General features: G+C 39.9%; 2 protein-coding genes across 2 annotated transcripts in view; one reads left to right on the top strand and one right to left on the bottom strand.

The window, feature by feature from the left end:
* Positions 1 to 18958, top strand: part of LOC126480650 (protein phosphatase 1 regulatory subunit 21) — a 200122-nt gene extending 181164 nt beyond the window's left edge. Inside the window, exons 13-16 of the mRNA XM_050103882.1 lie at positions 4776 to 4907; positions 7891 to 8037; positions 11223 to 11465; positions 18402 to 18958. Coding sequence (XP_049959839.1) covers positions 4776 to 4907; positions 7891 to 8037; positions 11223 to 11465; positions 18402 to 18428 — 549 coding nt within the window. The 3' untranslated portion in view covers positions 18429 to 18958. The remainder of the gene's footprint in view (positions 1 to 4775; positions 4908 to 7890; positions 8038 to 11222; positions 11466 to 18401) is intronic.
* The window catches only part of LOC126480681 (iron-sulfur cluster assembly 2 homolog, mitochondrial), a 35621-nt gene continuing 30162 nt past the window's right edge, over positions 18820 to 24278 (bottom strand). Inside the window, exon 3 of the mRNA XM_050103909.1 lies at positions 18820 to 19177. Coding sequence (XP_049959866.1) covers positions 19000 to 19177 — 178 coding nt within the window. The 3' untranslated portion in view covers positions 18820 to 18999. The remainder of the gene's footprint in view (positions 19178 to 24278) is intronic.

Raw genomic sequence — 24278 nt, 5'->3', positions numbered from 1 at the left:
GTTATTATTACTTAGTCAGGCATCAACAAATACCAGCTGTTTCGTGAAAAGGGTGCACGGAAGGAGGTTAAGTGAGCCAGTGAAGTTAAATGTAAATAAGCAAATTTCAACTTTGAAATCCCAATAGACCCAGTTTCTAAAGTAAAACTTGTGGCTGAAATACCTAAACTACTCAAAATTAATACAGGTGTAATGCAAGATGGCAATATTCTCTTCAGCTCTATACTTGAGACAATAACAAGAATCTGGAATGAATTAAGAGTATAGAAAGTCATCCATCATTTAAGTGAAAATGTTAAAACATATACTGTGTGTTATTTGCTGATGATTTTGCCATACTTTCGGAAAATATAAAAAAATGTAACAATACGTATCACTCTTCTGGGATAGATAGCCCACAGACCAAGTCAAAAATAGCTTCAAACAACTAAATAAATGATTTATATCTAAAAACGAAGATGATGTGACTTACCAAACAAAAGCACTGGCAGGTCGATAGACACACAAACATACACACAAAATTCTAGCTTTCGCAACGAACGGTTGCTTCGTCAGGAAAGAAGGAAGGAGAGGGAAAGATGAAAGGATGTGTGTTTTAAAGGAGAGGATAAGGAGTCATTCCAATCCCGGGAGCGGAAAGACTTACCTTAGGGGGAAAAAAGGACGGGTATACACTCGCGCGCGCACACACACATATATCCATCCACACATATACAGGCACAAGCAGATGCATTAAAAGGCAAACCTTCTTCCCTACCCTCTGGCTCCTACACTTGTAACCGCCCCCGATGTAAAACCTGTCCCATGCACCCTCCCACCACCACCTACTCCAGTCCTGTAACCCGGAAGGTGTACATGATCAAAGGCAGAGCCACGTGTGAAAGCACCCACGTGATTTACCAACTGACCTGCCTACACTGTGACGCATTCTATGTGGGAATGACCAGCAACAAACTGTCCATTCGCATGAATGGACACAGGCAGACAGTGTTTGTTGGTAATGAGGATCACCCTGTGGCTAAACATGCCTTGGTGCACGGCCAGCACATCTTGGCACAGTGTTACACCGTCCGGGTTATCTGGATACTTCCCACTAACACCAACCTATCCGAACTCCAGAGATGAGAACTTGCTCTTCAATATATCCTCTATTCCCGTTATCCACCAGGCATCAATCTCCGCTAATTTCAAGTTGCTGCCACTCATACCTCACCTGTCATTCAACAACCTCTTTGCCTCTGCACTTCCGCCTCGACTGACGTCTCTGCCCAAACTCTTTGCCTTTTAATATGTCTGCTTGTGTGTGTGTGTGTGTGTGTGTGTGTGTGTGTGTGTGTGTGTGTGTGTACGAGTGTATACCCGTCCTTTTTTCCCCCTAAGGTAAGTCTTTCCGCTCCCGGGATTGGAATGACTCCTTACCCTCTCCTTTAAAACCCACATCCTTTCGTCTTTCCCTCTCCTTCCCTCTTTTCTGACGAAGCAACCGTTGGTTGCGAAAGCTAGAATTTTGTGTGTATATTTGTGTTTGTTTGTGTGTCTATCGACGTGCCAGCGCTTTCGTTTGGTAAGTCACATCATCTTTGTTTTTAGATATATTTTTCGCACGTGGAATGTTTCCCTCTATTATATTCACAAATAAATGATTTGTATGAATGCGTGTTTTCTGTTCTTTCAGATATGCCAGAAAGAACAGACACCATGCACAATTCGCAGCTGGGAAACTCGTCGGCGATGCTTCCACATAATGTCCCAATGAAGCCTGACATCAGTAATCCACCCCCCCCCCCTTAATTTACATAAATTATGGCTCATACAAACTGTGCTCAAAATATTTCAACAAAACTGGGTTGCATAGGGATCGTTGGTTTTTATACCGTTTTACAGTTTGAATATGAATCACCCCAAATTGAACAATTGAATTGGAAATTATTCTCCTCCAATAATCATTCTTGCATTTGTTCATCACACACACACACACACACACACACACAAGAGAGAGAGAGAGAGAGAGAGAGAGCGAGCGAGCGAGCGAGGGGGGGGGGGGGGGGTTATTATTTTGAAGACGAAAGTAGTACAGTAGCTTAGCAGTGGCCAGAACTGAAGAAAACAACGTGTTTGGAGAAAAATCTCAGAGACTGGCTGCTGCCTCTTCCAGGTCATTCTGTGCCCATGATAGTTACGATCCTGGGTTCCAGCAATGACGCCTACTCCATAAGAGTGATAAGATCAAAGAATATGGGCAATGAAACAGTGAATCCTTTCAGTACAACAAGCAACCAAGTACACTTGTTTGGTGTACTGGACTGAGCCCTCCCATGCTTTTTAAAGATACATGTGGCAAGAGATATGGTCATCTCTCATCATGGTGCAGTATTCCAAATTCACATACACTGACAGAAAAAAAAAAAAAAATTCAGAACCATAAAGGAGTTATGTGACATAAACAAAGGTTCATTGGCGTCTTTCTAAATCTGAAAGATAATGTCTATTCAAATTTTTGCACTTCTTGCAGAAGAGTGGTGCTAGTACTGCCACTTTGAGGATGAAAATCAGGTTTGCTTTAAATACATGCAGTAACAGTCGTGAGTGTTAGTTACCTTTGAGATTGGACATGGTGAGTTGAGGTTAGTGAAGAATGCATTGAAGGTGACAGCCACCATTATCAACACCTCACTGATTTTGAACAAGGTCATGTAATAGGGCTATGAGAAGCTGGATGTTCCTTCTGCGATATTGCAGAAAGGCTTGGCAGGAATGTAGGCACTGTACATAATTGTTGGCAGTGGTGGTCATGAGAAAGTACGGTCACAAGAAGACTGGGCTCTGGACAGCCACATGGTACTACTTAGAGGGAAGACCATCTTGTTTGGGGCTCTGGCATATCATACTGCATCTGCAGCAGCATTTTGAATAGCAGTTGGCACCACAGTGACACAAGAAACAGTTAGAAATCAATTACTTCAAGGACAGCTCAGAACCAGATGCCCTGTAGTGTGCAGTCCGCTGACCCAAAACCTCCGCCATTTGAAACTTCAGTGGTGTCAAGCAAAAGTTAATTGGAGGGCAGGGTGGAGGTCCGTTGTGCTTTCTGATGAAAGCTGGTTCTACCTCAGTGACAATGGCGGCTGTGTATTGGTTCAGAAGGAGCCAGGTGAGTGCCTGCAACCAGCCTGTCAGCGGCGTAGACACATGGGACCTAGACCTTGAGTTATGGTCTGGGGTGAAACTTCATATGACAGCAGATCCATTGTCATGGTTATCCCACACACCATCACTGCAAATTTGTACGTCAGTCTGTTGATTCAACCTGTTTTGCTGTCATTCATGAACAGCATTCCAAAGGGTGTTTTCCAACAGAAAATACTTGTCCACATATCGCTGTTGTAATCCAACATTCTCTACAGTGTTTTGAAATGTTGCCTTGGCCTATTCAATCACCAGAACTATCTCCAATCGATGGGACATCATCAGACGAAAACTCTAGTGTCATCCACAACCAGCATTAACTGTCCTGTTATTGACTGATCAAGTGCGACAGGGATGGAACTCCATCCCGCAAACTGACATCCAGCACCTGTACAACACAATGTATGCATGTCTGCATGCTTACATTCAAAATTTTGGTGGTTACACCAGTTACAAATGTACAAGCATTGCACATTTGCAGTGGCTTACCTTTTGCTTACATTAACCTGTGTATGTTGCAATATTAATCACTTAAATATGTTCACTAGACAAATATATTCCCAAAATTGCATTACTCTACATTTTTTTATTTTTTATTTATTTGGTTGTGATTTTCTTTTCCATCAGTGCACTTAAAACAGCTGTCTTGCAGCCAGTATTTTTGAGACTCCATTGCTGTACCTTGAAAATAATAGAGAAGATATTTTTATTCATATGGTAGTATATCAGGCCAGGTTTCCCATGGGTAGCATCCTACAGTTGGGTAACATTGGCGTATCGTAATAAATTGTGTACAAAAACCTTCTTTGTAGATCAGTCTGTCTGTTAATGAAAATAGTATTAAACTCCCTACTGTAGTTTCTGAGATTAGCCGTGACATACAGAAAGGAAAAATGCAGTGGGGAACTTATTAACATGTATTATGATGAACAGATTCTGGTCAAGCTTTGCTGCCCTCTGGATTTATAGCGGCTGTATACTGCTTTTCCTGCCCGATACCACCACCTCTGTAGCTGACCAGCTCGTAAATACCACTATTGCCACAAGATGTCACTCCAAATGCCAATTAAATGTGGAAAGATAATTATACATATATTATGCATTCATAATTACCAAACTATGGAAAATCGAGGATGGAATGTAACAATATAATGAAAAGGGTAGTTGCTACTCACCATATAGCAGAGATGCAGAGTCACAGAAAGGCACAACAAGAAAACTGTCTGAAAGTTAGCTTTTGGCCAACAAGACCTTTTTTTTCAAAAACACACACACACACACACACACACACACACACACACACACACACACACACATCTACCTGCAGTCCTTTTTATAATATTTCTTCAGATTCATTTTGATGGCAGTAAGATTTCTAAATGTGTCACTAAATGAAAATGATTTAATAATATGTGCATTTGGTACTGTGTAGAACCAAATAGAATTATTGATAAAAAAGGTCATGTTGAGAAGAATCCCAGAAAAACTATGAGGAGTAGCTTTAATATCAATGTTCCTGTTATTATATTAACAGTGATTGCTATGAATGTAAACTACAGCAAATACAGTTAATTTTTTCCTTTCCCCAGAAAGTACGTGATCTTGAGGGACAGTTGCAGTCAATAAGTGGGAGTACAACTCCACGAAGTGAAGAAACATTGGGATTATCCTCTGACACGGCTGCATCTCATGGCCCTACTCCAGTAACTATTAACAATCTGGTAATGTGACTCCATTTTCTCCTGACATTGATTTTGAGGTGATATTTCTTGGGTGTTCATTTGGATCTCTGTGTCAAACATTCCCACTGGACACAGAGATCTGGCCATATGCCAGAAAATTTATTCTCTCTAGCAGATAATGTTTTACATTCTGTATTGTGCATGTATTAAACAGAAAGAAAAACATTTTTCCTTATTTCATAAATAGTTTTGCTAGCAGTGACAATTTTGTTTACTGTAGAATATAACTTAAATCTTCAGAAGAACAAGTAGCAGCGCGAGAAACCTTTGTCATTTGTGGGATCTTTGCAGTCAATAATCAGATGCAATTTACTTGTAATATTACATAAAAGTGACAATGATAGTTTTCATGTTCCTCCTAAGTAAACATACTTGTACAAACCCATTCAATAATCCATGTGATCTCCCATAATTTCTTGGCAGTACTGATAATATCAGTGTATTGGAGTTTAGAGGTCAGATAACAGTATCGTTTTACAAACCATTTTGACAGCATTACTATACATTGTCTTCAGGTGTTTTGTACATAGATTCAGCTATTTGTTGTCTGCACTACAATAATTGGTGAACTAAGTAAGCACTATGTCATTTTTATAAACAGGAAATGCTTCCTGAGGCTGACATTGTCATATTGGAAGTTTGTCTCCGAGGCAGTCGTTGTATCAAATGTGATAAGATTTCCGACAATTGAGTACACTGATCTTGATTGTTTAATTTATTGTTCTTTCCCTGTGGCAAACTGATATGTGAGCAGCACTCTGAAACAGTTTAGATGGAAGTTGTCAAGAATTTCAGTGTTAAATGCTGGTCAAAGAGCCAACTAAATTGGTATTACTAAACAATGCTTTACTGTCGAACTGGAAATGAACGTTATCTGGTATGTTAGATAATTAAACAAACAAGAACAGTGGCTTCAGTTTAAGTGGAGATGGAATTTGGCACTCAATTTGCTCAAGATTTTGTTGAAAAATAGATCCGTCTGATACAAGGAATATATCAAGAGTCAGACTTGCAACGAAACAACACTGTCAGTGCTGGGAAACAGCTGATATTATAAAAGGCAATGTGCAGTTTTTCAAGTTAAAAGCTGGGTTAGACAGTGGACATTCGTTTGAGTTTTTTGCCACTTTTGCAGCTTGGTACCTGACTGAATTTCATCTGAGGACTGGACAGTGCAACTGTGCTTAAGTATGTGAAATGAGATTTTAAGACATGCTCATTGAATGTTGAAGCACATCCTCCTTGGTGTTGGTGTACTCCAGACTTGGCAATTTGTCATCTGCTGCTTTCTGAGTATGGCCTTAGTTCATTTGATATGCTGTGTCAGCTTGACCAAATATTTTAAATAATGCTCACATGAGGTATAACATTGAGTGAATAAATTTTTGGTTCTGGAAACACATTTCACAGTTGCCATCGAGGACAATTAGAGAATGTTCATACCAGCAGTACCTTATTACCTGTGCAGTACAATATTCTGATGTCAAAACTACTTTAATAGTCAGTTTAAATCACACTAAATATACATGGTGTACATAAAGTATATTTGTAACTTAAGACTTAAAATAATTTTAAAACTATGCCAGATAATAACAACTAGTTTTCAGCATGTGACAAGATAACTCAAAAAGTTTTATTTTATCATTCCTGTATGTCAGTTGTGCATTCCTGCTGGTATGAAAAATGTCCAATTGGTATTAAATGTTTCTCCATATATGCTCCTGGAACTCTGTGGTGAGATGTTCAAATGCATTGTCAATGTGTTTTAAGTGTTGTACATCATTAACCTTGGTTCAGTATACCAGATCTGTTACAAAACCCATAGACGTGTCTAGTGGTTTGAGGTCAGATTAAAGTGCCACTAGTCATTGGAACCATCTTGTCCAGTCCACGTATCCGAAAAAATTTCATCCAAAAAGTGATGGACATTTAGAGACCAATACAGTGTTGCAGCATCCAACTGGAATATGACATCAGTTTCCAGGCATTTCAATTGTGGGGCAGTGTACACTGGTAACATGTCCAGGTAAAGATCACTGTTAATGAAAATTCGTTGAAAAATAATGGACCAGCGATTCAGTTGTAAGTCTGCATCACTTGTCGACATTGGGACTGCCCTTTCAATCTCACGTGTAACGTGGGGGGCTTCTCATCCCCCGATGAGAAACTTTATAACTGTTGATTCAGTTTGTCAGATACATAAAAAGTTGACTCATCGGAGAAACAAGGGTACGTAAATCTATGAATAAAAGTTAAGTAACAGGTTGAGATATGTAAGAGAATTTTAGGTGGAGCAGGGAGTAGAAAATAAGTAAGCACAGAGGCAGCCATATGTGGAGGATGGGCAGTATAGACCAGAAGTATTGAGAGACCAAGTGCAGTTCCGAAACATAGAATTAAGTGAGTTGGTGTTGTAGGAAAGCTATACCTTTGGGCATGGTTAATTGTAACTCCTCGCTGTATCTTGTCCTCTCTCCCAGAAGTGCAAGTTAGCCAAGCAGCCTTGCTGAAGAGCTTCTGTGTAGCCTGAAAGGTACGTGAAAGTGAAAAATTGAAGTTTTGCCTGTCTATGAGGAGTACATAGATAGCAAATTTAACTGGTCATAAATGTTTGTTCAGCTTTATGCTCATGTAGACCTTGTACACACTTGTACTCTACAAACTACTGTTAAATGCATGGCAGATTATTAGGGATTCTTCCCATTCCTTCCACGCATTGCACATAGGAAGAATTCTTAAGTGGCTCTGTTCATGCTGTAATTTTTAAAGATTCTTCTAAAGGAAAGTTTTTATAAGAAAGATTTAATTACTTCTGCCATTATTTCACTTTTTCATCATTAAGACTTTGATTCTGTGGTAAAGAATAAGAAAGATTTTTTAAGAAAATTAAAATTTTGTTTCTCATAAAATAGTTTCATTTTGATGTTTTATGTACTCATTACTTTAATTCTGTCTGTGACAGCTGGGACGTCTAGAGGCACCATTTTCACTGACAGCTGAAGCAGAAGCACGTGAAGCAGAAGTGAAGCAATATTTCACCCAACGTATCAATGAACTTGTTGCAGAAACCCAGGAAGCACGTTCTATGGGGGCTACGTTTGCTTCTGAGGTAATTCACATTGTGTAGCCGGAAGAAATTTCTTTAGAATATTCCATGATAAAAACTAAAAAGCTTTTGCAGCATTTACTCAGATTTAGGAAGGTCTGGCCTTGTCCAGTTTGGCCACTCAAAGACAGTTTATGGAAACATTAGCGATTATGAAGAAAATAAATGTTGATTGCATAGGTTAACCGAAATGCGGTGTTGCATTGGTCAAGGCACTGGAATCTCTTTTGTGGTACAATACTTGCTCATCATTTTGTATGATCCTCTTCTGCTTAATGATTCCACTTGTGCATCATTCTCATAGCTGCGAGCTGAAAATCAGAGAATAGTAAATCCATTTTTCTTTAAGTTTGATTGTTCTGTCATGTAACTTGCATGTTGATATGGTGCCCTGTAATGTCGATGGCACATAGTGCTGTCAAAAACTGTTGTTATGCATATTCATATGCATCTTTAAATGGTTGCATTTTTGGCTTATGTCACAGAACATCTGCTCCACATAAATATGGAAACAATAGTTCTATGTTATTTCTTTTTGTAAATAATCTCAACACAGTTTGAATACTATTCAAAAACACAAATTTTATTGTTTTCAATTGAATGAAGTTGCATTTTCTCTTCCATTGAATAAGCAAATGATTTGCATTTGATCCAAACTTTGTATTTAGAAAAACAATACATCTGTTTACAGTGGCACTTAATATGACACAGTGTACATAATGTTTTTTGGAAATAAGTTAAAATTTCGAATTTTCATCCTTCTCTGTATGTTGATACTGTCATCCCACACAGCTTTAAACATCAAATTGGCATTGAACCAGAATACTTTTAAGCTTCCAGTAACATTCAATCATGTTAGGGTCTTCTTTTAATGATTCTTTGTGCTAAGTAGTGGGAAACTTGGTTCTGACTGAAATGGACAAATGCTTAGTTTTATTTTGTTTGACACAGAGCTTGATTTTTAATTATTTTGCATACTTAGTGTGCAAAATAACACTACAGACTCAACAATATGCAGTACATGTACTTTTTAACACAGCGATTTCCCTGTTAAACAAGCTCCAAATCCAAAATATCTCTATATTTGAATACATTTTACACTTACAAAGGAATCGTGCATCCAGTGGGTTACTGATTTTGCTCATCTTCTGCATGTACATTTAACAAATACTGCTCTAAATTGATGTGCACTTCTCAAGCATTCTTCAAAATTTAAAGAGTTTCAAGAATACTGTACGACAGAACCAATCCTCAAGCACCTGCATCCACTGAATTTGTGATATGTTTCAATAAATAGATGTTCATATCTTGATTCTTTTATGGTATAGCACCATGGATGTAGCATTATGATCGTTGTTGTTCCTTTCCGAAAAAAACATGACTCAAACGCAGTACAGGCACACTTATAATCTGGCACCTTTGCCCATTGTGCTAACACCATTACTCTTACATGCTATTCAACAGATGTAAAACTTTGAACTCGATTTTAAAATTTTTTTGAAAAACACATTGTGCTAGAGCAGCATTTGCCACATCAAAGTATGTAGTACAAAGCACAAAGTGAAAAATACTGCTATACATTGCTGCCTGTGGGAGTGTGCAAGGGTGTAGTGAGAACAGGATAATTTGCCGTTATGTGCTTTGTAGGGAGGGGGGAGAAGAGGGAAGAAAAGTGGAGAAGGGAAAGGACTATGCAGGAGGATGACAGGACTACAGGACTAGCAGAGGCTGAGGCCAGGGCGGTTATGGGAATGAAGAGTTGCAGGAAAAGTTCCCATCTGTTCAATTCAGAAAAGCTATTGTTGATGGAAAAATCCAGATGGCACAGATTGTGGAGCATTTAATCATTTGTTAAAGTCTAACACATCTTGTTAAAGACATGCTCAGCAATGGTTGGTACATACTCTCCTGGTCAGCAGTGGCTATTCATGTGAGCAGCAGCTTGTTGGTTATCATGCCCACATAGAATGTGGCGCAGTAGTTTCTGCTGAGTTGGTATATCACAAGGCTGCTTTGACAGGTGGCCCTGTGTTTGACTGGGCAGGAGATGCCTATGACAGCACTGGAGTAGGTGGTAGTGGGAGGACGTGTGGGACATGTCTTGCATCTAGGTCTATTGCAGGGATAAGAGTCATGGGGCAATGGTTGAGAGCAGAGTTGGAATAGGGCAGATGAGTATATTATGGGAGTTGGGCAGGTAGCAGAATTATGCTGTGGAAGGAGTGGGGTTATTTCTCATTTCAGGGCATGACAAGAGGTAGTTGAAACCCTGGTGGAGAATATGATTCAGTTGCTACTGTCCTGGATGGTAGTGTGTCAAGAGAGGGGTGTTCATTTGTGGTTGGAAAGTGGATATTGGGAGATAATAGGTAACTGGAAGGGGTGACAGCTGTTGAATTGGGGGTAGTGTTGGTATGTTTGATGTAGACGGAGGTATTGATGTAGCCAACCTTGCGATGGATGTCAACGCCGAGGAAAGCAGCTTATTGAGATGAGGAGGACAAGATGTGAGGTGAAAGGGGGAGGTGTTGAGCTTCTATAAGAATATGGATAGGGTGCCCTCACCATTAGTCCTGATACTGGGATACAAGGGAAGACAACATTAAAAAGCTTTCATTTAACAGAATTACATAATTAAGTAGATTCATAAAATTAAAGAAAAAACACATTTTATTAAATGTGATTCACCAAATCTATTCAGAGACTGACAGTAATAACATTGGGTTAATTTCAAACAGCGGTAGCCTTACTGTCTTCAGACAAGGCATTACATTTGCTAAGTTGATTTCCTTACCACTACAAATACTTTATGTATTTTGTTTCTCTTGTAGCCCCTTTTTTTCCCTTCCTCTCCTGTTTTGAAAGTGTAACAATGTTTCTTGGGCAGTGATGTACTGCAAGTTTACTCTCACTAACAAGTGCGATAAATAGATTGAAGATGATAACAGTGAAAACTTCGCTTTTTTTTTAATTGATGCAATTTTACAATGCCATTACTGAGCAATAAATATATGCATAGATTGGTAATGTTAATTAAATGTACAATTTATATAGTTTTAGTACGATCTTCTGTATAGCTACAAGCCACACATTCATGTTACTTTCTCTATTTTTCTGTGGTGGTGATGAATATTTTATCTTCGCTGTAGATCACAGAAGAAAGTTTAATGTTTTCATATTATTCACAGTGTCGTGCTCTCCAACGACGTTTGGAGCACTGTGTCACAGGACGCAAGGAGGCAGAGGCTGCCCTTCAGGAAAGTCAGGAATCACTTGCAAGATTACAAGAGGAGTTGCATACAACTACAAGAAATTATGAAATGCAGCTAAGCATAATGTCTGAGCATCTTGCCAACATGAATGAGTGCCTTGCTGTACAACGAGATGAAATTGATCAACTCAAATTCCAACTAGGACAGCAAAGTGCAAAGGTGATAAATTTTACGTAGTTATCTACCAACCAATGTTTTTGCATGGTGTCAAGTCACTTATAGGCCCATATGTTGTTAACATCTTTGTTTTTTTGTGTGCGGGTAGTTTTAAAAGAAAAGTATCTGCTATCAATGTTTAATGCTGCTGTCTTCCTAAATGACTAAAAATGTATGTGTTTGAAAACTGAAACCGAAACAAGAGAAAACAGTTGTGTGTTGTGCATAACATAATAAGAAATTTGCCCTGTCATCAATCTACATCTACATCCCTAGTATACAAACCACTTGAGTTTCTTAACAGAGGGTACTTCTGACAGCATTAGGGCTTCCCCTCATTCCGTTTGTATGTTGACTGTGGGAAGAATGACTGCTTAAATGCCTCTGTTCATGCTGGTATTAGTGTAATCCTGTCTCCACATTCACTGTGAGGGCGAGATGTAGGAGACTGTAATATATGTGTATGTGAAGGTGCCCATTCATCCCATACTTTTTTTTTTTTTTCTTCTCCCCAAAATGTTCCATTGTCTCAAAAGTTTTCTTGGGGGACACTCAGATGTTCCACTCTTTTTATGATTCCACTTGGCTGAAGTATTTTATGCTACTGGACTTCTGGTTTGCGATGTACTGTGTATTGCGCAAGTATATATGCTAGGAAGCGCCATTTGTACAACTTACTCTGCAATCGTTGTTTGTTTACTGTTTATATTTTAACTGTTTGTAGTATCTATTCATGTTCATTGTTTCATTACATCAAAATGAAAATGTAATTTTAACAGAAACATAAAAAGCGAAACTTCCTGGCAGATTAAAACTGTGTGCCCGACCGAGACTCGAACTCGGGCACACAGTTTTAATCTGCCAGGAAGTTTCGTATCAGCGCACACTCCGCTGCAGAGTGAAAATCTCATTCTGGGACATAAAAAGCGAGTAGACTTTTATCACTGACAGTGGAGAAATTTTAAAATGTACATTATGCAAATCAAACTTTGCAGTTGGACATGGTGGAAGGTCTGACATTTTGAATCATGCCAAGACAAAGAAACATTACATGACTGTCCAAAGTAACACTTCTTGACAAAATATATAATTGTAAAAAGTCATTCGGGATCATCTGAGTGCATGATGCCAAGATAAACTTTTGTGTTAACAAAATTTTGCCAATACAATTTGTGTCCAGTTTTAGCCTTACTTTCCCAGGTTTCTCTAAAGTTTTGAGAATGTCTTGTTTTAATGAAACTGGAATTGACACCCTAGCGTAGGATCCTCATGTAATACTAGTTAATCAGACTTTGTACGAAAGCTTTTATGGGGATAGATGATTTGTCTTCAAGTTGAGATTATTTTTTCAAAACTTTCTTGATGCTCTACTGCCAGTTAGAAAAACTTGTGACTATTCATGTGTCCCTTTTTTGTACACTTTCTGTATCCCTATGAATCATACTTGTTGTGGGTCCCAAGCCCTTGAACAATATTAGTAGATGGGGTGTAATCAGTACGTAATAAGACTGTCACCATTAAATCTCAGTAACAAGGAAATTGTAACAAAATATACAATTCATACTCAAGGAAACCATGCACCAGAAGGAACTGGCAGCATCATGTCACACTTCTGTTGCACATTTCCCCACAAAAAAGGGCAGTACTGCATGGAAGCTCTCTAAAAATAGTAATTAAATTATTTGCAAGGATATTTTTATTGTACACTACAGATAATAAGTAAGAGACAATAATGGTGGTTTAACCATGTACTTTGATCAGGGATGCATGTTCAAGAACTTGTGGCAAAATATCTGTGCGGAAACTGGCAAAAGTCAGTTTTTCAATAAAATATTGTATAATTATAAAGTCACTGAGTTGTCCCAACACCCAGTAACACTCAGCGCATTAATTATGTGCACATATGACCTGTAAGAAATAGCTGCTGTCTCTAAAAAAATGAAGATCCATTCTGGGGGTCTGTAATCCAAAGCAATTTTCTTTTCCAGTAACTTCTTGATAACAGATTTTTACAAATTTTTTTCGTTTGTCATGATGTGAGCTGCTGATTAGGATACATTTCAGCTTGCTATTTGACATTCCTACCATAGTCCCCATACACTAAAAAAATTTTTTTTCCCAATGCACTGTCACAACTGCTAAAGACAACTAGAATCATCAGGGAGCAGTAATGAGAAAACTACTTCTCCATTTTATGTGAAAATTTCATTACAAACATTACAAATCATTCTATCATTGAATTCCTCTTTCTGAGACGTTTCAAATGCAATTAATTTTTCCTGTTGATCTAAAAAAATCTCTAAACATTTTGAGCAGAAATGAATTTTGCTGCATGCACTTCACATATGTGAATCACTATGTAGTGTTGTTGCTAGTAATGCATTTTAGGGAGCATGGCACATTTTTTGTATTTCAGATGTGACACAGTTGTACAGCTGCTTTGATTTCATGTTTATTATATAGAACCAATCAAGTTTAGATAGTCTTCAGAAACAAATAGGACATATTGGGCTCACTGAATAAAATTGTAATGTTGTATATACAAACCTGCATACCACATCAAACACACCAGGACTCTGTGATAGTTCGCCCACTTTTTGTTCTTCTTTGTCCTTGGTTGCTACACTGGCTGAAAAACAGGGTGTGGAAGTCAAACACGGACTACTTAAAATGCTGTAGCCAACAGGTGCACATTTGCATTCCACAGTTGTGTGTGTTTTTTTTTTCTTTTTTTTCCCCCACAACCCTCCAATATTTCACAGTTATATGGCCAGTGCACTATTGTTTAACTTTCGTTTTTTAACACACAGCCTAATTGTGTTACGCTTATTTCACAGTTAATTTGATGCATTGTTGTTGTTCTAACCAACACAGGTTCTTGCCGGAAATCGGCCGTGGACCGACAGTCTCATGACCAAAAACTGGCCCTTATATATCCTCACAACAACAGGTGCTGAAACTGCACATTGTTCGAAGTTTAATTTACAGAAATTACAATTAAAACTTAACTCATTAAATTAACTTCCTTCTTTGTAATAGTTTCTCCTACTACAGGGGTTAAGTATAATTATTTGTTTAAATCATGAAATTAACATATATAGTTATCCAAACAATACTTTTGACAAAACTGTTAATTACTTTGGAATTAATCAAGCTTAGCTAACATGTTTTCGAATAGAACCAAATAGCTACTTTAAGAATACTATTAGTTGTTCCTCCAAATGTTTATAATTAGTGCAGAATTTATACTTGTTTATAAATCAACAATAGACTTTAAGTTACGAAATGATTACTGATTTCGACCTATAATGAAAGATAGTCGAAATAAAATAGAAAATCAATTACATACACAAAACTAATCACAAAATTGGATCTAGTGTTATATTCTTTTCAACTGAGGGCCAGCCTTTCTCTTTTATGAAAATGCATATTATACTCACATATGTTAATGGTAATTAATTAAAAAATGAATGTTACGGAGACAGATGGCAGAACAAGAGGGGAAATAAAAATATCCCTGCTTGCTTCATCACAACTCAAACTTCAAACCTTGCCTTACTTAGATGGCCAATGATCTTACTGACTGAGGTATCCATCATCAAGATTCAGCTTTTTCTTTGTAACTGAAAAGATGTGTGTATGGTATTTTTAAAGATTTTTTATAAATAAAGAGTGCTACTATAAGATCATTTTGTGGTCCAAAAACGTGTGATCTATGATTTGTTGTATATACCATGCATCCAGCACCTTACGTAGAACATCTGATGCTTTAAAAGATTGTGTAAGGAAATATAAAGCACACAACAGCTCAAATTTCTTCTTGATCACTATCAGTACACAAAAATGGTGGATTCCATAAAAGTAACTTTCTTGTAGTTCCCAGACTGGTTCATCCCATTAAATTTGAGGTGTAACACCTATCCAGATTACCTCATGGCAGAAAAATGAAGATGGTTTTCAGTACTCAAACACCCCATTCACTGTCAAATGTCAACCAATGACCAATGTCGATCTCACCCTCTCTGTACGCAGATGACTTCTGAATTTCGTACTGCTCCTCCATTACTGGTGTGGCTGAGTGGTACCAACAGGGAGCCATTCACAAGGAAAAGTCGTGGGATCTAGCCCACCCCTTCCAGTTTTCAACTGCGAAGTCACGTGTCGTGCATTTCTGTCAGCATCGCACTGTTCATCCAGTACCAGAACTTTACCTTAATGATAATCCACTCACTTTAGTGGAGACATATCGATTCTTAGGACTGGTTTTCGATGCCTGATTGACTTGGCTACCTCACCTTTGTCAGCTTAAGCGGAAGTGCTGGCAGCACCTCAATGCTCTCCGCTGCCTGAGCAACACCAACTGGTGTGCAGATCGCTCTATGCTGTTGCAGCTCTACAGAGCCCTTGTTCAATCCCGGCTTGACTATGGGAGTCTCGTTTATGGTTCGGCGGCACCCTCAGTGTTGCGTTTACTCGACCCACTGCACAGCTGTGGCAATCGCTTAGCGACAGGAGCTTTTAGAACCAGTCTGGTGACCAGCGTCCTCGTGGAGGCCAGAGTCCCTCCATTGAAGGTTAGGCGTGCACTACTGCTCACCAGTTACGTTGCACACGTTTGTAGTTCTCCTGCCCATCCAAATTACTGTCTCCTTTTCCCAACCGTGGCGGTTCATCTCCCGCATTGGTGGCCCAGGTCAGGGCTTATGATTGCAGTTCACGTCCAGTCCCTTCTCTCTGAACTGAAGTCCTTGCCTTTACCACCTATACAGGCTTCGCCTGGACCTTTCACATGGCCCTAAGCACTCAGTTAACCCCGCGACTCCCTGCTGTCACTTCCTCTCGATGCTCGACGTGTACTGGGGCCATGAAGTGGTTTACTACAATGGCTCGATGGCCGATGGTCACGTTGGCTTTGCCTATGTTCATGGAGGACATATAGAAAAAGCACTCCTTGCCAGATGGCTGCAGTGTTTTCACTGCAGAGCTGGTGGCCATATCTCGTGCTCTTGAGCACATCCGCTCATGCCCAGGCAAGTCATTTCTCCTGTGTACTGGCTCCTACAAGCTATCGACCAGCGCTACCCTCATCATCCTTTGGTAGCTACCATCCAGGAGTCCATTGACGCCTTGGAATGGTCCCGTAGTTTAGTGGTGTTTGTGTGGACCCCAGGACACGTCAGAATCCCAGGCAACAAACTTGCCGACAGGCTTGCCAAACACGCTATGCGGAAACTGTTTCTAGAGGTGGGCATCTCCAAAACTGACCTGCGTTCTGTCTTACGCCGCAGGGTTTTTCGACTTTGGGAGACAGAATGGCATAACAGTATGCACAACAAACTGCATGTCATTAAGGAGACTACGAATGTGTGGAAGTCTTCCATGGGTCCTCACAGGGAATCAGTTGTCCTCTGCCAGCTCCGTATTGGTCATACGTGGCTAAGGCATGGTTACTTCCTCCATTGCGAGGACCCACCTCAGTGTTGCTGTTGCTCACAAATGACGGTTGTCCACCTCTTGCTGGACTGCCCACTTAGCCCCTCTGCGATGAATTTTTAACATTCCCAGCACCCTACCTTCGGTGTTGGGCAACAATGCCTCAATAGCAGCTTTAGTTTTAAGTTTTATTCGTGAGGGTGGGTTTTATCATTTGATCTAAGTTTTGGTGCATGTCATTTGTTCCTCTGTGTCCTCCGCCCTAATGCTTTTAAGGTGGAGGTTTCAATGTGTTGCAGAGTGGCTGGCTTCTCCTTTTTATTCTAATGGTCAGTCAGCCATGGTAATCTGCTCTTGTTTAGATCTCTTCTACATGTTTCTTGTCTCTCTCTTGTCCATTTTAGTGTGTTGCCCTTGTGTCATTCTTGTGGTTTTCTCCTTTCTTCCAGCTGTGTTTTGTATGTCTCGATTATTTTACTCCCACCCTTGTGGATTATTTTAATCGGAATGAGGGACCGATGACCTAGAAGTTTGGTTCACCCCCCCCCCCCCCCCCTTGTTTTAAACCAACCAACCAGTCAGTCTTGAACAATGTAACACTTCATCTTCGTACATTATGTTGAAGGCCTAAGAGTTTGGCGATATACTATATACGAGTATCCTTTCGCTGATACAGACACGCTCTTTGCTATCAGTGCTGAGGTGGCTTTTGTTATGGCTGTGCTGCAAGACAGCATTCTGACCGATATGAAATACTTACCCAATTTTATGAAAAGTGGAAAAAAAATTGATTTTTGCACATCTTAGTCTGATATCTTCACTCGATAAAGAACTAAATTTCTTTTCATTTTCCACCGTACATACTACACTGCATCAAATTAAGTAAAATATTGAACAAAATTTTGAACAGTTTGCAGAGTTATAAACATGCTGCGTAAATTTTGCATATAGTTCATTTTAGCTCATAAATTACAGGGGAAGATATCAAAATTTTATTTAAAATTGAGAGCAGAATGCTCTCTCCTATCGTTCTCAATTATTGGTTTTTACAGCATGCAATGAGGCAAGAGTGCTGTATGATAACTACTAAAAAAAAAAAAAAATTTATTCACCGAGATGTGTAAGTAACTCATCGGCAGCAGTGAGGTCTACCCAGAATGCATTGAGGCATCTGTAACAATGTAGGAAAACCAAGCAGTGTGCTTGCACACATCCACAACACCTGAAGAAAGGCATAGCAGGATGTGTGTACATGCCCACAGCAGCAAAAGGGTTAATTACAAAAGGAAGAAAAAATATACTCTATGGTCACAGTGAGTAAGAAGTCAAAACATCATGTTCAGTGTGTTATTCTTACCACCTTGATTCTCTTGTGAGACAATGGATTTTGAGAGCACTGAGTTGATCAAGATATGCAGTCATGTTGTCTATCCTGTGTATCAGTCAATCCCCCTCAATAGGTGATTGTCTTATTATATCTCACAATCCCACTTTTTTTTGTTTTAGCTGGGTCGGAAAGGAAAGCAGAAGTAAGTACGGATGAAGTCTTCCGACAACATGGGTCAAGAAACACACTTACTGTACCTGGCAAGTGAGATAGTGAAGTTGACTAAGGTATATTTTTTGTGCTGTGCACCAGATTCGTTCTAGGATCAGAACAATTCACAAGTTTGTTCCTGTTATTCCAGGGTTGTAAAGTACTGTTATTTTACACTGTTTCAAAGTGTGAAAATATACAAACCAATAGTATGGAGGTTTAATCTTCACACATATGTAATGTTGCCAAGTTCTGGTCTTGTGATTACTGAAAACATAAATTTTCAAATTTTTATTTAGTTATGGTAGAATGAATATTTGATGGGAAAGCTGTTGAGGGATAATGTGACCATGAATCTTTTTGTTGTTAAATAATCTGAACAGCATGAATTGCTATGTTTTCCTCTTTATTACCAAAGCAAGTGAGCTGTACAAAGTATATTTATTTACAATTTTCTACTGTTTATGTACATTTACTGTAAAACATTGTGCTGGAAATGTATTTATAATAAAGCATTTAAATTTAACTGCAATGCTTTTATTGACTAAACAATCAGCCTACAATCAATCAGTCTACCTTTATGGAAAAAGATGCTCCACAAGAACATCCTTGTTCAGCCTTTGGATTATCCACTATCCGGAAAGCAGATCTTATAAGTTCCTCATGGAATTCAATGGTTGACCCACGTATATATTCCAGTGATGTCTCATCAATTACAACTTTCACACCATCCTTTTCAATTACGCTGCAAATAAGGCATTAAAAAGAAGCACTATGTGATTTAGAGAAGTTGAGGGAATAAAGTCATATGCACAAATATATTAAAAATGCTGAGTTTTGCGCATTAAATTCTTTGCTCTAATACAGCACAGATTCCTGTTTCTCAAAAAGCAACATATGTTCCAAGTTTTTCATTTATCTTTCACCTTGTCCTCTTCCTTAAAACTGTATGAAAAGCTATAATCACTGAGCATACTGAATTAAAATCTGTCTTGTGCATTTGGAACAGCTCATTCCATCTTTTAAATCATGCAAAGAATGGGAGTCATTCACTGACAAGGCCCAAGAATACAATTAATTTAAATTAAAAAAAAAAAAAAAAAGATGAAAATCAGTGCTACATGTGAAATGACATGAATAGCTTTCACAAGTTTAAAAGCAAAGATAAAGAACAGTAATATAAGTTGAGCATCTGTGACAAATTTTATTTAGGGGTTTCTGAACTTGTTTTCCTACAAGTGCCCTCATTTTATATTACATTGTGTTGATGAATTCAATGTAATGCTTTCTCTTTCACTTATTATGCCTTGCAAGAACTGTGCAAGTTGCATTTGGAGGCTTCCTTAATTATGCTGGTGCTTTCCCCCCTGTCAGTATACCACATAGTACTTTATATATCAATCAGTGTTACACCTGCTCATCCATAGTGTGATTTTAGCACTGAAGAAAACTGGCCATGTCACTACCCCAGTATGCATTATACTCTATCAGATTTAAATTATAAGATTGTTAAGGCTTTCGTGGCCACTTGTTGACAAACTGCCTATTGGCTTCTGTCTCGGGTTCTTTGGCCGACGTTCATCTAATGATTTTTCTGACGTTTCGCCAGCACGAGTGGCTGGCATTGTCAAAGCTTCACCCTCCATTGCCGGTGGTGAACTGGAGCCGAGCTCGCGGGCGTAGACTATATGTACCTGGCGCGCCAACGTCCGAGGGCTTCTCCGCGGTCATTTCCAGTGCGGTTCTCCTGTTGCTACCTGCGACGGTCGTTCGCTGCAGTACGGGAAGCCAGGATCCGTTGACCTTAAGGCTTTCCTCTTTCTTGTTCAAACTTTTCGCGTGTTTTTGTATTTCTACAGCTTCTCTGAACAAGCGCGTGTGATAATGATGCTTCTCTACAGCCAGAACTTCCGTGTCGGCGAATTTTATTACGTGGTCGGTCTCATTCAGTGCGTGCTCTGCCACGGCCGATTTCTCCACCTGCCTCAACCCTGCAATGTCACTTATGCTCTTTGATCCTGGTGTTGATGGATCGTCCAATCATTCCGACATAAACTTTTCCGCATGTGCATGGTATACGGTATATTCCCGACATTGCAAGTGGGTCTCTTTTCTCCTTCGCCAATCTAAGACACTCTTTGATCTTCCTTGTCGGTTTGAAAATCGTCTTTACGCCATGTTTGCGCAATATACGGCCGATTCTGTCCGTCACTCTGGGAATGTATGGCAGAAAGGGCGTACCCGACATTTCTTTTTCTGGTTCCTTACTTCGCCGAGTGTTTGGCTCTGTTACACTTCTAATATAATTTGTGGAGTACCCATTGCTCCTCAGGACAGTTTCCAGGTGTTGCATTTCTCGTTTGAGGTGTTGCGGCTCACATATTCGTCCTGCTCTCGTTACGAGTGTCCTAATCATGCCTCTTTTCTGGCTCGGGTGGTGGTTTGACAGTTTGTGCAGGTATCGGTCCGTGTGTGTCGGTTTTCGATACACGCTGTGTCCCAGGGTTTTGCCGTCCCTTGTGACCAGCACATCTAGAAATGGCAGTTTCTTGTCCTTTTCTACTTCAATGGTAAATGTTATGTTGGCATGGAGGCTGTTCAAGTGTCTTAGGAAGTCACCGAGCTGTTCTTCACCATGGCTCCACACCACGAAAGTATCATCAACGTACCTGTACCACACCTTAGGTTTGCAAGTCGCCGAGTCCAGTGCCTGTGCTTCGAATTGTTCCATGAAGAAGTTGGCCACCACTGGACTAAGAGGACTACCCATGGCGACGCCTTCCAGCTGTTCGTAGAAATCGCCATTCCACGTGAAATAGCTCGTGGTGAGACATGCATGAAAGAGCTTTCTGATGTCCTGCGGGAAATTGGAACCGATGTGCTCCAGAGTGGCACTTTCGTAAATAACGAAAAGCATCAAAGCTGACCAAGATGTCGTTTGGTGCAAGTTTCAGTTTCTTCAGCTTCTCAATGAAATGTCCTGAGTCCTTAATGTATGTGTCGGTCTTCACCACGTGTGGCTGGAGCAGAGGGGCCAAGTGTTTTGCCAGTTTATATGTCGGTGATCCAGGAGCGTTAACGATCGGTCTCAGTGGAACGTTGTTCTTGTGGATCTTGGGTAATCCATACAGCGGAGGTGGTAGGGCTTCTGTGTTGCACAGGTTTCTCTGCATGTCTCACCACGAGCTATTTCACGTGGAATGGCGATTCCTACGGACAGCTGGAAGGCGTCGCCATGGGTAGTCCTCTCAGTCCAGTGGTGGCCAACTTCTTCATGGAACAATTCGAAGCACACGCACTGGACTCGGCGACGTGCAAACCTAAGGTGTGGTACAGATACGTTGATGATACTTTCGTGGTGTGGAGCCATGGTGAAGAACAGCTTGGTGACTTCCTAAGACACTTGAACAGCCGCCATACCAACATAACATTTACCATGGAAGTAGAAAAGGACAAGAAACTGCCATTTGTAGATGTGCTGGTCACAAGGGACGGCGAAACACTGGGACACAGCGTGTATCGAAAACCGACACACACGGACCGATACCTGCACAAACTGTCAAACCACCACCCGAGCCAGAAAAGAGGCATGATTAGGACGCTCGTAACGAGAGCAGGACGAATATGTGAGCCGCAACACCTCAAACGAGAAATGCAACACCTGGAAACTGTTCTGAGGAGCAATGGGTACTCCACAAATTATATTAGAAGTGTAACAGAGCAAAAACACTCGGCGAAGTAAGGAACCAGAAAAAGAGATGTCAGGTATGGCCTTTCTGCCATACATTCCCAGAGTGACGGACAGAATCGGCCGTATATTGCGCAAACATGGCGTAAAGACGATTTTCAAACCAACAAGGAAGATCAAAGAGTGTCTTAGATCGGCGAAGGAGAAAAGAGACCCACTTGCAATGTTGGGAATATACCATGCGGAAAAGTTTATGTCGGAATGACTGGACGATCCATCAACACCAGGATCAAAGAGCATAAGCGACATTGCAGGTTGGGGCAGGTGGAGAAATCGGCCGTGGCAGAGCACGCACTGAATGAGACCGACCACGTAATAAAATTCGCCGACACGGAAGTTCTGGCTGTAGAGAAGCATCATTATCACACGCGCTTGTTCAGAGAAGCTGTAGAAATACAAAAACACGTGAACAGTTTGAACAAGAAAGAGGAAAGCCTTAAGGTCAATGGATCCTGGCTTCCCGTACTGCAGCGAACGACCGTCGCAGGTAGCAAGAGGAGAACCGCACCGGAAATGACCGCGGAGAAGCCCTCGGACATTGGCGCACCAGGTACATATAGCCTGCGCCCGCGAGCTCGGCTCCATTTCACCACCGGCAATGGAGGGTGAAGCTTTGACAATGCCAGCTACTCGTGCTGGCGAAACGTCAGAAAAATCATTAGATGAACGTCGGCCGAAGAACCCGATTCAGAAGCCAATAGGCAGTTTGTCAAATTATAAGGCTGTGTATTAAACATGTGCTGGAGGGAGTAGGCTCATTTGAGAAACTTCCACTGATTTTCCATCTGGGCCTTCTAAGGACCCTAGAAAATATCACTGTCTATTCTCATGAAAAGACACTCTACAACCTTTAAATGTCTTTTCCCACCCTCTTCTTGGTTCACTTTTTGTGTTATCTTCGGCTCTTTACATTGAAACCGTTTTACTAGTAAGTTCTTATGTATTTCCAAAAAATTCTTTGCCTCTAGTCCAGATGGCGATCTTCTTACTCCAAATATGACATTTTAAACAATTCTGACAGACCTCCAAATAAAATCAGCTGTTTCTGTTGTATTTTCTCTGCCCTAAGTCTTTTTATCATTATTTCTGACTGGTTTCCAGATTTATGCTATTAGTGGACCTAATATGGTCCTTGTAATTTTTCTTTCCATATATATGTATATACCTAAGGCAATCTGTGTGCACTGGAATTCCAATTCTATTAAAAGGCACGTTCACAAATCCAGCTGCAATAAAAGTATTATATTATTGCTGTTGGGTATATCTACATTTAAAATATGTTGCTATTCTCTACAAATAGTAGACATTTTTTGGAACGAGTCTGTCAATGGTATTATACCTCTGCCATTTATCAGACTAAACAAACATGTGTTTTTTGTTAAGACTAGTGTAGGTTCCATTTATTCAGAAAGCTTGTGCCCATATTTTTGGAAAAATATCAATTACTTTCTCCATGTCTGAACCCAGAGCAAAGACACTATCCTTGTTACTCCATAACACGAGTGGGCAACTGGCAGGCTGTGGAAGAAATTTCTTGGGGGAGGGAGGTACTCCATCTATGTATTCGGTATTCTGTTGTTGGAATTTTTCCACTTTGGCTTCTATATAACACAACAGATATATGTTAAGTTCAAGTGAATGACACTAAACTTTTTAAAATGAACAAAGAAACGATGGCTTAATTTTGTGTTACAGAAACAACCCATGCCTATTCCATCAATCTTCAAAAGTCATTTTGGACAAGTATTTGAAAATGATTCCTAATGACCTGCTGTGGTCAAAAATGGCAAAGTTACTTTATGATTGATTTTTCAATAAGTCGAGTGATACAGGCCAACGACCATCTAATTTTAGTTCTTCCTCGAGAGCCAAGTGCTTGCTGTGTTATCTGTTTTGTGGGTATGTGCTCAGTGCCTTGTGAGGCATGGCTGGCTGCACACCAACACTGCCCCCCTCCCTCCTCACTGCAATCTGTCAATCACAAAGTCATTTTAATCGCGGTATAAATGTCAACTGGGATTGCCATATTTTATTTTTCTATTCTCTCTCATATTAACATTAGCAAATAATCCTTGATCATTCTGGACATATTAGAACA

Source organism: Schistocerca serialis, chromosome 1 (genome assembly GCF_023864345.2).
Source record: "Schistocerca serialis cubense isolate TAMUIC-IGC-003099 chromosome 1, iqSchSeri2.2, whole genome shotgun sequence".
NCBI classification, from domain to species: Eukaryota; Metazoa; Arthropoda; class Insecta; order Orthoptera; family Acrididae; genus Schistocerca; species Schistocerca serialis.
Note: the sequence above shows the minus strand (reverse complement) of the source record. Positions and strands in the feature narration are given on the sequence as shown.